This window comes from Naegleria fowleri (genome assembly GCF_008403515.1).
Source record: "Naegleria fowleri strain ATCC 30894 chromosome Unknown tig15, whole genome shotgun sequence".
Classification (NCBI taxonomy): Eukaryota; Heterolobosea; class Eutetramitea; order Acrasida; family Naegleriidae; genus Naegleria; species Naegleria fowleri.
In genome coordinates, this window is record NW_025407947.1 from 104446 (window position 1) to 117663 (window position 13218).

General features: G+C 36.5%; 7 protein-coding genes across 7 annotated transcripts; 4 read left to right on the forward strand and 3 right to left on the reverse strand.

The window, feature by feature from the left end:
* Positions 1–154: 154 nt before the first annotated feature.
* Positions 155–1258, forward strand: FDP41_012563 (uncharacterized protein; the record flags this gene model as incomplete). Its single annotated transcript, XM_044703096.1, has 1 exon — positions 155–1258. The coding sequence occupies one exon, from the start codon at positions 155–157 to the stop codon at positions 1256–1258; it is 1104 nt and encodes a 367-aa protein (XP_044566016.1).
* A 128-nt stretch (positions 1259–1386) lies between these two features.
* FDP41_012564 (uncharacterized protein) lies at positions 1387–5144 on the reverse strand (the record flags this gene model as incomplete). Its single annotated transcript, XM_044703097.1, has 6 exons — positions 1387–2021; positions 2144–2679; positions 2763–3105; positions 3210–4161; positions 4241–4335; positions 4475–5144. 6 exons carry the CDS (start codon positions 5142–5144, stop codon positions 1387–1389), a joined length of 3231 nt encoding a protein of 1076 aa, XP_044566017.1.
* A 931-nt stretch (positions 5145–6075) lies between these two features.
* Positions 6076–6780, forward strand: FDP41_012565 (uncharacterized protein; the record flags this gene model as incomplete). The annotated part of the gene is made up of 1 exon (XM_044703098.1): positions 6076–6780. The coding sequence occupies one exon, from the start codon at positions 6076–6078 to the stop codon at positions 6778–6780; it is 705 nt and encodes a 234-aa protein (XP_044566018.1).
* Positions 6781–7193: 413 nt separating this feature from the next.
* On the forward strand, positions 7194–7834 carry FDP41_012566 (uncharacterized protein; the record flags this gene model as incomplete). Its single annotated transcript, XM_044703099.1, has 2 exons — positions 7194–7404; positions 7542–7834. 2 exons carry the CDS (start codon positions 7194–7196, stop codon positions 7832–7834), a joined length of 504 nt encoding a protein of 167 aa, XP_044566019.1.
* Positions 7835–7993: 159 nt separating this feature from the next.
* On the forward strand, positions 7994–10126 carry FDP41_012567 (uncharacterized protein; the record flags this gene model as incomplete). The annotated part of the gene is made up of 2 exons (XM_044703100.1): positions 7994–8305; positions 8366–10126. 2 exons carry the CDS (start codon positions 7994–7996, stop codon positions 10124–10126), a joined length of 2073 nt encoding a protein of 690 aa, XP_044566020.1.
* A 39-nt stretch (positions 10127–10165) lies between these two features.
* On the reverse strand, positions 10166–11596 carry FDP41_012568 (uncharacterized protein; the record flags this gene model as incomplete). Its single annotated transcript, XM_044703101.1, has 2 exons — positions 10166–10962; positions 11068–11596. The coding sequence occupies 2 exons, from the start codon at positions 11594–11596 to the stop codon at positions 10166–10168; spliced, it is 1326 nt and encodes a 441-aa protein (XP_044566021.1).
* Positions 11597–11700: 104 nt separating this feature from the next.
* On the reverse strand, positions 11701–12648 carry FDP41_012569 (uncharacterized protein; the record flags this gene model as incomplete). The annotated part of the gene is made up of 1 exon (XM_044703102.1): positions 11701–12648. One exon carries the CDS (start codon positions 12646–12648, stop codon positions 11701–11703), a length of 948 nt encoding a protein of 315 aa, XP_044566022.1.
* Between the last annotated feature and the right edge of the window lie 570 nt (positions 12649–13218).

Genomic DNA, 13218 nt, shown 5'->3' on the forward strand with positions numbered 1-13218 from the left:
TTTTGTAAGCTCAATTTATTGAACCTTAAATCTAATGACATTCAAATTCCCTCCAAAAATCAAAACTCTAACCGTTAAGTAAAATTTAAATAAAAAAAAGAAAAACAGCAAACGACCACCACGACCACCTCTTTCTTGCTTCTCTCGTTGTCCGATGAATCATACTTCAGCACACTCCATCACAGCCGCGTCTACACAGCCGATAACCATTCCAAAACCAACAACTTTATCGTCCTCATCGCTCCTCACAGAGAATTCTCTTCTCAGAGAAGATCATCATTCTGATTCCTCTTCATCATTCTCTTCTTCACTTTCCAATAATAATAATACCAATTTCAAACCTCACTCCATGATGATCCCTTCCGCACTTCCTTCTAATCTCATCCGACATCATCATACTCCGAATCCTCTCCTCATGTCCTCTCAAGTCATGAAAACGGTTCAAGATGCCGTCAAGGATGAAAAGATCAAAAAGCTTCAAAGTGAATTGTTAGAAAAACAATCCATGATCAGTCAATTGGAGTCTCGTGTCGAACAATTGGAAGAAACTCTCTCAACACAGCAAGTGCAACATGAGAATGAATTGGAATGTCTAAAATTGAAATTTTTGAAAGAGAATGAAGAAAAGGAACAAACTCTTAAATTTTCTCACGAACAAGCATTACTGCAATTGAATTTAGAACGAAAGGCAGAATTTGAAAAGAGTCAACAGCAATTGATTGAACAGGAATTTGTGTTGAAGGAAGTTCAGAATTTGTTGTCCTTGTCGGACTCGAAAGACATCGTTCGAACACTTTCAAAATTTGTGAAAAAGTACAAGAAGGAAAGGGAAGCGAATAAGGCACTTGAGGATCGAGGAAAACAATTACTGACAAGCCTGAATGATGTGGCACAGAAATTTAAGGAATATCGAGAAAAATCAGAAAAGGAGTTCGAAAAGAAGAATCGTGAGATTGAAGGCCAACAAAAAGAAATTTTCACCTTGCGAATGGAATTGGCAGTCGTTCAACGTCAATTGGAGTACAATAGGACTCATATTGGAGGTCTTGATACCGACACGGACACAGATGCCACCTCATCGTTTGCACCAAGCTCACCAACGTCAAGTATTACGTCGAGTCCAACGAAATCACCAATCAAAGCTTCCACACCAAAGAAATTCCTTATGGCAAACAAAAAGACACCTACGTTGCAATCGCTCTCTCCAGGAGGTGCCTTGAGAGATATTACAAATGTTGTGATCAATCATCAACACTAGGTTCTCCATTATAACACGATATGGGTTCTTGCTTTGTGAAAAGTTCAGGAATCAAATTCTCTAATTAAATTGACATTACGTTTCTTCATGTGCAATAATATTATTCACACTCTTTAAGCATTTTACTCTCATCCGTTGGTGGATGGAATTGCCTGTAATTTTTTGGCCTGAACGCAACTCATGATCCATGTTCTTGGAACAAGAAACAAGCCCTCCTTGGTGGCAACTCTTTTGAGTGTCTTGAGACGAGAAGTGTCATCTTCATCGTACACGATATGAGTCACAGAAGAATCTAATCGCTCACTGAGAGAGCCTCCATACAAGGAAATGAAAACTTCCAAAGTTTCCATTCCCAACAGTACAACTCCAGAAGATGCATCTCCAATCTTCACAAACTTGTCTATATATGCTCGAACTCCTTTAAAGAACGATGTTGAAGTCTTGATGTTATATCGAGTATTGATTGTCTCAATGATGGGTGAATCTGCCATCATGAATTCGGGAGAATTTTTAGTGAGCTGCAAGGACACCTTAATAGATTCTTCGGTTGCATCGAACAAGTACTCATCCTGAAATTCATCCATTTGTTCCTTAAATGAATATTGAGTCCGTTCTGAAGTGTAAATCATGTATCCTGGATGCAGTCTTTGAATTGAGCTTTGGGATACAGAATCTATAATCCATTTGTAGTGAATAATGTCACGATCTCCAAGTGGATTTTTCTTTGCCTTGGACGAAGTTATCCAGTTTTTCACAGTTATGTCTGACATGATTTTGTTCGTTTGTGCAAAGAAAATGTGATTGACAAAAATAATGTTCAAGCCAGCAAATGCCAATATTACAATCGAGAGAGATTGTTCACACATGTTTTCCCATACTACTTACTATTGGTGTTAGCTGCAATTAGGTGTTGATTTTCATGATCATTGGGATTTTGAACTTTTGATCCTCCGTTTGAAACAATTAACTTTTCAATTTCATATTTCGAAAAATTTTCATCCCCATTAAAAACCACAAACTGCATGCCCTTAAATATGTTTGACGTCTTTTCGAGTTTTGACATGTCATGATCGAAAAATTGTGAAACAGCAGCAGTCGGTCGTCGATTTTTCGCTGATGAACTTGCCACCTCCGTGGCAGTTCCATCGCTGTTCTGTATTGTAGTAGTAGTTGTATTCTTCTTTCTCTTCTGTTTCTTAACGTCGTTATGAGAAATGACAGAATCCATGCTCGCTGCCTTTCTCTTGTTTGTGCCATTTCGCGACAACTCGACCATTTCTTCAAGTCCAGGTAAATCAAGGCAATCATTCCAGTCCTTATCATTCCTGATGGATACAACTCTTGGAAAACGAAGTGTAATACCTGTTTTAAATTTGGTACTATCTTGGAATGAATATCCCTTAATCTCAAGTATTTTAGAACTGTAGTGATAGATCGATCAACATTGTTTTGGCGAAAAGTCAATTAATTCTGAATAATGAGCAAGTCAAAAAGTCAAACCTACTTTTTTGGCTCAATGTACACGTCTGGTAATTCGCCTGCTCCAGGAACCCATGAACCATAAAATTTGGGTAATTTGGTCTTGTCGAATGGCTTCCAATGTGGTTCTAACTCTTTTTGGAGAGCCAATAATTCGCTGCTGGTATATCCGCTTCCTACCTTACAAAAGGAGTGAAATACTTGATTTTCATCATTAACCATTAGTTCATAATCCAAATTTTCAAAGCCATCAGATTTCGAAAAAGAATGCTTGGACTTGGTTGCCACAGCTAAGAGAAAGTGAGAGACAGATTTTCTCTTGAATTTCGTGCCATAGAAACCTCCAATAATAATCAAATCGAGAGTTTCTTTGAATTGCAAAACGTTTTTTTTGAATGAATGTATATAATACATCCCATATTGGATATTTGTAATTACAGAATAATATTGCCTACTTCATGCATCAACTTACCTCCCATTCCATCGACGCTGTCAGGCTTGAGCTTCATCCATTTTCTTTCTCCAGGAACATATGTTCCACTTAATCCCTTGAGCATAATTCCTTCATCTCTGTTGAGAATGGCTTGATCCAGCTGTTCGTAAACTTCCTTCTCAGAGGTTACTGGTTTTTGTGGTACAATTTCTAACACATGGCTGACAGGATTAATAATACTCTCCAAATAGGCTCTTCGTTTCTGTAACGGATATTGAGTAATATCTCGATCTTTAAGATAAACTAGGTCGAAAATCATGTAGCAAAATTGTTCATTCGATTCACTTGTGTCACTGAGTGCATGTGTACGGTTATGTCCAAATTCCTTAAATGCCTCCAATTCACGATTCCATATTAAGAATTCTCCATCCAAGATACAAATTTTTGCCTTCACATTCTTCACAATGAGCGAAGCAAATTTAGGACCATAAATATTCGTATAGTCAATTCCTTTTCTTGTGAAAAATTTAACTTCTGATTCCTTTTTGTGGACTAAAATTCGTTCTCCGTCGTATTTAGGTTCAATCACAAAGTCGTCCTTAGGGAGCTCAGCCGTTAACTTGGCAGGAGTTAGAAGCGATGCTAGCATGGGAGTAAACATGGTGAATACTCTAAGCTCGACCGTTGAGGTAAATTTAGGGTCAAGGCATTTGGTAATGACCTCTCGAAGGTCAGTGCATGAGTTGAACAGCTCAAGGGCATGTGGATGAAATTGTTTGAAAATGGTTGTAAGCTGAATACCAATTCTAAGGTCTTTCAAAATGATTCTAAGAATCCATTTCTGTTCAAAACATGACGTGTTCTTCAAGAGATCCAAAAGAATTTTCTTCTTTTTATCATTGTCATTGCAGGATGCGAGGAGACTTAGTTTTTCATTCACATGAAATACAGTTAGATTCGATGAGGAGGTCCATCCTCTCTTTTGTAAAACCTAAGTGTTGATGATTTTACATGTGACGACCATACACGCGTGTATGTTTAATGTACCAAATGGAAACGCATCAACTTACTTGAAAGCAAATGTCGGAAAAAGAGTTGCCAGTTCCCTTAGAAGGATCTTTCCATTTCTTCAATCGCAAAGCGTCTTCACAGGTTTGAGGCAATGCTGTTTATAATGTAATGGAAACAAGAGTTCAGTATATGCATTTCACATAATTCAGTTTGCATTTGAATGTTTGGTGTTTAGCATAAAGAACATAACAGAAACTCGAGTTTGGTCATTTCAAATTCAATCCAAAACAAACCTAATATTTCAATATAATATTTAGCAATTTTTGACTCCTTAAGTCCATACGTCATACGTTCTCGATCGAGCTGAGGAAGAAGTAATCTCATAAATTGAAATAAATCTTTCCGACATTTCGTGAAAATAGTATCCAGAATTTCGCTCTTTTGCTTGTGATTGGTTGCTGAAGATAATTTCTCAAAGCACTTGCATAGTGTGGAAAAAGAAGTACAGCAAGAAGGAAGAGAGGGATCAAATACAGGAGGTGGATACGAAGGTAGATCCTTATTCAGATCCGACGAAGAAGAAGCAACAGCTGCGGAGGTTGCAACTGAAGATCGCGACTCTAATGATTTGTTAGAACCCTTCCGTGTGGTCGCTTCATTCTCTCCGACATCATCATCATCATCGTCGCCATCTCCATAATGATCTCTCATCATGAATACATCAATCCTTGAATCATTCATCATGGCAACGACAGCGGAAGGACAAGATGCATCTTCCACACTATCTGAGGAGGTAATTTGTTGTTGATGATGATGATGGATATTTACAGGAGGTTTAGAATGATGGGTTGTAGGAGCATCATCCTTCATTTCATCATCATCATTATCAAATTCAAACCAATTCAAGCCTTCGTCCTCTCTCTCTTGTGCATTCCCGACCTCAGCTTGATTCAATCGAAGCATTTTTAACCGTCAGTTTTGATGTGTCATTGTATTGTACTCTCACATTAACACGAATAATTTGAAGAGGATCACCTTTTAGTGATTTATAGTTGTACATACAACACCTTCTTCTTTGAATACAATCCTGCTTGATCGATGACATCAATGAGGTTCGCATGAAGTGACTCTCGTTGTATACAATCTGTCTACAATGAATCTCCACACAAGCAGGGTTTCAAATTAGTTCTTTCGTGCACATGAGTGAGGAGGCACAACAGAGCCTTGACGTCAACACGAATCTTTCAACCTATTCACAATCCCATCATCCACATTTCCTGAAAGAGCTTTTTTCGCTAGCCACAGTTGTGTTGGATTGTTCGAAGATCAACAACAATCTATCGCACTAATAGTGTCCATTGGTTAATCCAATACTTTCCCCCCAACTTTGTTGAGGCTTGGTGCTTTCCCATCAAATCTTGTTAGTGTTTTGAAGCATCCAATAATTATTGTATCGTTTGATGTGATGGGTTCGCCAAGAAAGGATCGCTTCATGCCAAAGAAGCCTCAAAGAGCAAACCAACGAATTTTTTAAGCCAAGAACAAAAAAAAGGCTAGACGATCTCTCTCGCTGTTAGCTGTGTTCAACTCTGTGCGTGGCTTGTTGTTTGCAGTTGTATTATTGAAGCCTTTACCATTGTTGCAATCTTTCCCATTGTGTCCTAGCAGTGTTCCGCTATTGAATAATCCTCAATTGAAGCGCCATTTCTTTGAACGATTGTTAGTGGCCATATATTTGAACAGAAACAATTATTACGTCCTTCCGTTCTGCTCCTCTCTCTCTTCGAAAGAAGAACTCTTCCGTGTATATTAATAGAAGATTCATTGTTCCTTGAAGCCATTGCCGTCCCAACACACACGTGTACTTGAATCCAACCAGAAACAAAACAACAAAATGATTCCTCACCATCACCACCACAAGGAAATTACTTCCATTACCGACACGATTGACTTCTTCTCGGAACAATCTCCCTTCTACTCGGAGAGTATTCAAATTGCAAAGCAAGCCTATAAGAATAAGCCACAGGCTTTAGTGTTCCCACAACCACCACAACATCAACTTATACAAGATCTCTCCCCTCTGAGGGAAGTTTCCTCTTGGTTTGATGATGAGCATGATTTGAACGAACCATTCAAACTCGACCGTAAGAATGCTCCATCTCCAGTCAATCAACAATTATCAATTCACGAGGATCAAGTCTTCCTCGATGAAGGTAATTGCGATTTCGATATGGACTTTTTCGATACAACCCCTGTACAACAACCCTCTACAAAGAAAGCCAAGTATCAGCATGAGTCTTCAAGTTCTCAACAATACTCAAATAGTTTGATGGAAGTTGCTTCATCGACGTCATCAACACAACCAGTCAAGCCTTCTTCTTCTTCGCAAGATAATTTGCTGTCGATACTTCTTCGGGAGCAACAAAAGCAAGGTGCAGAAATTACTGAATTGAAGCAAATGGTACACAATTTGCAAGCACAAATCATGATGCATCCAATGTATCAACAACAATTCATGCTCTATCAACAGCACCAGCAACAACAATATCAATTGTATCTGCAACAACAGAATAATAATTCACAACAAAACCATCAATAAGAGCAACACAGAACGATATTTACTCGTTTTGTACCCATATGTGGCTTCGAAAGCAATCCATTCCATATTTGGGGAGTGTACATTTTGTAAATTGTTGTTGAATGAATTAGGGAGAATCAAAGACAATCACCAGCTTGTGTGCTGTCGACATACAGCATCAACAACTCTCACCTGAAACAGCACCATCATCGTTTAATAACTCTAGGCTTGACATCTTGAAATACTCTTATCTTGTGACTTAATTTATTCTCATCATAGACTACTTGTAATATCAAGTGCCAATAATAAACTACAACAACAAATCGTCAAACTAGTATGCAGATTTAACTTTCTGACATTACACTTTCACATCATAGACACGAGTATATAAATTTTCAAATATGAACGTTTCCAAACATTTCCGACAACAAAAAATGGCTTCACAACAACAACCTCAACCAACAACACCTGTCAAAGTCTTCGTTTATGGAACTCTGAAGAAGGGCCTTGCCAATCATCAACACAAAATGCAACCCGAACGATATCCAAACTGTACTCTTCTCTCAGCTCATGCTAAAACTCTCAACCCATTTCCTCTCATCATTGCTGGTGAGAGACATGTTCCCTATCTGATGGACTTTGAAGGTTTGTAATTTTTACGCCATGTGTGTTTCTATAGGCACCATCATCATCATTAATTTTGACAATGGCAACAACATTCAAACCCATGATTATCTATTCGTGTGTTATATAAATCATTCTCGATTCACCCGATCATGTAGGAAAGGGGCATCAAGTCATGGGAGAAGTTTATGAAGTTCGGGATGAAGGCCACTTAGAAGAGCTCGATCAATTTGAGGGATGTGATGTTGGACATTATCGTCGAGTATTAATTGATATTCTCGTTCAACAATCTTCGGATTCAAATGATGTTGTTGTTGTTGAGAAGTGTTATGCTTACATGAGGAATAAACAAGAAGGTGATGATGAATTACTAAAAGAAAAGGAAATGATTCCATGTTTTACGGAAGAACATGATAGGAATTATTCAAGAGCTTCGGAACATGTCGGGTAGAACATTATTTGAACAACAATTGGAATGAAATTATTTCTTATATTTTACCAACTACTAAATTTAGTTGATTATTATTAATCATTACAACGAAGCCGATCATCATTACAACGTTTCATTTAAATTAATTGAAAAGAAAATTTGAAATTTAGAATTAAAAAAATGAAACATCACCAACGTCCAATACCATCCTTCCAGAGGTCGAGTTCATCATCATCATCACGTAGTGTGTTTCCTTCTCCATCCGAACAGAACACCAAACATTGTAAATACGGGATCTATGGAACAACCACAGAGAATTTTGGTTTCCATTTGCTTCAAGAATTGCCACACGAAATGATGTATTTGATTTTCAATTTTTTGAGCGTACGAGAATGCTGTAAAAATGTTTCAGCAGTGAATCGATGGTTTAAATCAATGATTGACAAATATTTGAGCTCTGGCCAAGTGAGAGAATTGAATATTTGTAGAGAGGTATGATCACTTTTAAAACACAAGTGTGAACATGAAAAATATCATATAATTTTAAAAAAGGTATACCACCATTCATACATGAGAGAAAAGGAAGGACTAATCACGTCGGAAGAGTTATTCAATTTTTATTTTAGGACCAAAGAAGAGATGGATCGAATGAAACATTTGCGAACATGTTTTATGAAATTACTTTTTAATGGAGTACACAGATTGATATTTGAAAAGTTGAAAGACTTTCCCTTAGGATTGCTGTACTGTGACAAGATCGCTTTGAAGAACAATCAATGCAAAGGACGTAAGAAGAGCGCAAAGGGTCATAATTTATCAAAGCAACAATGTATCTTCGATGAGTGCAACTTGTTTTGGAACACTGTTAAATTTCTCAACATTGATTCATCTACATTCTGTAATTTTCCAAGGATGGGTTCTAATTTTGACGATGACGAGATGGAGCAAGTGACAGGGTTGCAGCTTCTTTGTAAAATCGCTCCACTATTGAAAAATTTAGAGTCACTCTCTCTCAAGAATTTACGCTTAATTAATGATGAAGACTTTGTATCCATGCGACTCTTTCTTCTAACAGTTTTAAAAAACGGAGGCAATTTGAAAACATTAATTTTAGAAAATACTGGGCTCTTTGATGGTTGGAACGGCATGGATGAAATTTTTCATCATTTAGAACACTTGACGATTCATGAAAGATGCCCTCCTCAGACTTCATTTATATTGAAATTAACTCATTTAAAATTTCTAGAATTGTCCCATGTGAAGGATGTGAATGTTGCATCACTTTTTAAGAATTTAACCATGATGGAACATGTTTCCATTCGTCAATCTATATTGTGTGGATTGGATTGTGACATTGATAACTCTAAAACAATTTGTGCTAAATTGAAAACCTTGAACCTTCAACGATGCAATGTCTATTCTGAACGTGACACGTTGGCGACAACATCGCTGAGCTGCACATTATTTGATCTCATTAATTTTCAACATTTGGAAAAATTTGTATTCCTTCAAATTTCTTACATTGATGAAATGAATGATTTTAGAGATTCACAATCTCTATTTGATGGAATGATTGAAAAATTGAATCATTTTCATATGCGTGTGTTGTGTTTGGATGGATTGATGAATATCACATGCTTGGAGAGGTTAATTCCTTTCACCAATCTGGAAACTTTACATTTACATGGAATTCCACAGCATAATTCGTCACTATTGAGAATATTGAGTCATTTCCCAAAATTACAGGACTTTTCTCTTGATTGTCTCGACATCTCGGGAATGGAATTGGATCAATTTTTATTGCATGAACTTTCGTCCTATGATTGCACACGAACATTGCGATCTTTGAATATTGAACGATGGTCTATCTACGATCCTATTCCACAGACATGTCAAACACATTATTCATTTCAGTTTGACTCCATTCCAACTTTACCGAAACTTGAATATTTAAAACTTGTGGGATTTTGTGTGGAAAACGAGAATATTCATTTGAAGAGTAATCATGAACAGGGAGACTTGAAACAGAGAATGCATGTGAAGTGCCCATTGTTGTCGACCTTCATAGTTTCCTCCATCCTCTCCAACGATAGATCTAATTTCAAGTATTTAAAACAACCTGTCTCTCCTCTATTGGAGACTGAAAGTCTTCAGAACGTACGAATAGCTTATCCCCTTTTGCATTTTGATTTTTGGAACTCGCAACAAATCAAAAAGGCACATGTTCCACACAAGGATGGTACAAAGGTTGACAAAAGTAAGAAGCATCACCACCATCCAACCTTTAGTAAGGGAGGAAAAAAGAAGTATTGAACTATTGATACACAATTTATAAATTAATTGTGATCAGCATTACTGCTTTTTGTCAGAGAACACCTCTCGAATGAGTGCCTTTTCATCAATTTCTTCGAGCGTTGCCGGTTTGAATTTTGGTTTTTGATCACGATCAATCAGAACAGCCCTTACACCCTCAAGAAAATCATGTCTCCCTGTGAGATGGGTACACAACACTCGATCCATGTCCAATACCTGTTTCAGAGAGGTTGATTTTTTTCCGCGTTGCAATGCTTCAAATGTCACCAACAGGGATGTAGGAGACGTTCTCTTCTCGAATAATTCGAGAATGGATTGAATCAATTGAATGTCAGCATCACATCGAGTAGGATGATGTTCCCTATACCATTGCAAGTTCCTAATAACATCTTTGACGCTATTTGCATTCTCCTCTCCAAAACAATAATCAATCACCCTTCGATATCGATCGAGAATGCCAAATTTCACATTTGAGTTTCTCACCTCTTTCTCATATTTCGAAACGAATTGTGTCAATTCTTGAAGAACGGTCTTGTAATCTCCATTAGCAGACGATGACTTGAAAACAGCATAAACGTCATGCGATAATTTTTTGAAATACTCTTCCTTGTCAATGATATGTGTCACAAGTTTACAATAGAGAGCATCATTAGCTTTTAGTTTTTCTCCAGTTAATCCAATATATCTTGCCACGGCCACGTTTGGACACGATTGTGTTAAAAACCATGAAGCTCCAACATCTGGATAGAGACCAATAAAAACTTCTGGCATTGCAAAAACATATCTCTGCTCGTTAGCCACTCTCAAATTCGTACTAATTGAAATTCCAACTCCTCCTAATTGTGCCACAAATATAAAATTATTAAGAAAAAAGTATTCATTGAAATTGTAACAGTGAATATTCAAAATTATTAAATAAAAATGTTTTTCAATAAATTTACCTCCCATCGTAATTCCATTTAACATGGACACCATTGGCTTCTTTTTACAAAATTCATAAATAAAATGATTTAACGCAAATTCCTCTGTGAAAAACACTTTAGCAAATCCCTTTCTCAAATCTTTAATGTCACCTCCTGCACAAAACGCCTTCTCATTCGAACTACACAACACAACAAAATGTACATTTGAATCAACAAGAGCTTGTTCCAAAATTTTGGTTAATTTCCGAATCATTGTTAATGAGAGCGCATTAAAACTCTTTGGTCGGTTGAGTGTAATTCTGAGACAATGATTTTCTTGATTAAAATCGGTTAAAACAACATCAGTGTCATCATTCTGAGCAACTTCTCCCGATGTTTTAAAACATTCAATCCAAATACAATCATTATTTTTTTTATCTTCATAAAATTCCCAATGATGATGATGACTGTCGTTCATGTTGGATGGTATTGATGATGATGACAGAACGTTCGGAACTAAATGTTGCAAAATTTGAAACATGCGACGCAGGTGATTTGGAGTGTGCATTTTTTTGGAGATGAAAATCTCCAATTTTCCATTTTCATTTCATTCATTAATTCATTAATTAATTATTCACTCGATTGAAATGTTGTCAAAAACGATGTCATATTTTAGAGAAATGTACAGGTGTATGGAATGTTGTTATTTCTTGGTCTTTTTAGTGGTTGGCGTGGATGCTGAGCGTGTGTCTTGTTGTTAGGATGAGTTTCGTATTCTGGATTGTCATTGTAATGTTTTTGTTTGTATTCCTCAACGTTTTGTAGTTCGAAATTCCAATAAACACAAAATTCAGGCTGAGAAGATATCATAGATAGTTCTTTGAACTTGATCATGACATCTTCTGGCAAAAATCCAGAAAATAAATTGTATAAAATTGTATTAAAAACTAACTGCTTGTCTAATCGATCATGTACTTTCAAATCATCAGGTTTGTTATGAAGTAGATGCCTTGTTAAAAAACTCATTGTACTTGTCTTGAATTGCTCTACTTTGTTTAACTCATTGCAAAACAGTTCCTTATTGTTCAAATAAATACGTTCTGTAATGTTTTCTCTTTGCTCCAGATAGTTCTTATATTCGAGTTTGATATGAATGGGAAATCCATATCCAAGAAAAACAATGCAGCTCATATCAAATTCCAATCTTGGAGAATCCCTCTCCAAATCATCTATCATCCGAAAAGATGTCACGAATACATCTTTAATTTCTCCGCATAGACATGTTTTAATTCTGGAAGATTTAATTTTGAATTCTTCTCCAATCAAAAGATGACTATCGAACACCTTTTTGAGTTTGATTAAAATACCATGTCGTTGTTTCTCATACAATGCAAGATCATGCATCAATGAAACTCCATCAAAATTTTGTTGAATACGATTTCCATCTTCATGCCCGTCATTGCTTGGCCATCGTTTTCGCTCATATTGAGTCATTATCTTTTTTGAATTCCAAAAGAATTTGGTGCAATGATACACAAACGTCTTTAAAATCTGCCAATACGTTGTATAACAAAAGAACTTTCCCTTTTGTTTGAAATGTTCTATCGTTGTCTTCAACATGTTCTGTTCTTCGAAAGAGAGATTAAAGATTCCTTTCAAATACAACTCAGTAAAGCGTTCCGATGTAAACACAACATCGGCTTTTGAACATTCCATTCCCAATAATCGGAAAAACATAAAAGAATTCCAACTGTTATGTAACTTCAAACAATAATAGATTAATACCAATGGGTTAGTTGCTGTCTCCTCTCCAGGAAGTGTCGCTTCTTTGGAGATGGAGTGTCAACCAACAACCTTTATTGTTGTACAGTTGTCCCGAGAAATGGATACTAGCATGTGATGAAAAAACTCAAATTGCTTTGAGAAAAACCACATTGAATGGATAATAGCTCTGGGACGAATATAGATCATATAAATAAGTAAGTAATCTTCAATCAAATCATCAACAAATTGTTAATTTTGAAACTAATCAAGAATATTCAAGTCTACTTCACCACAAGTGATCATAAAAAAAAGGTTAGCTCAATAAAAATTTGTTAAATAAGAAATTGATATAAACCATGTTCCTTGAAAAACATCGCATTAATGCGACGAAAACATCGTTGAGCGAATCAACGACGGATAAAATTT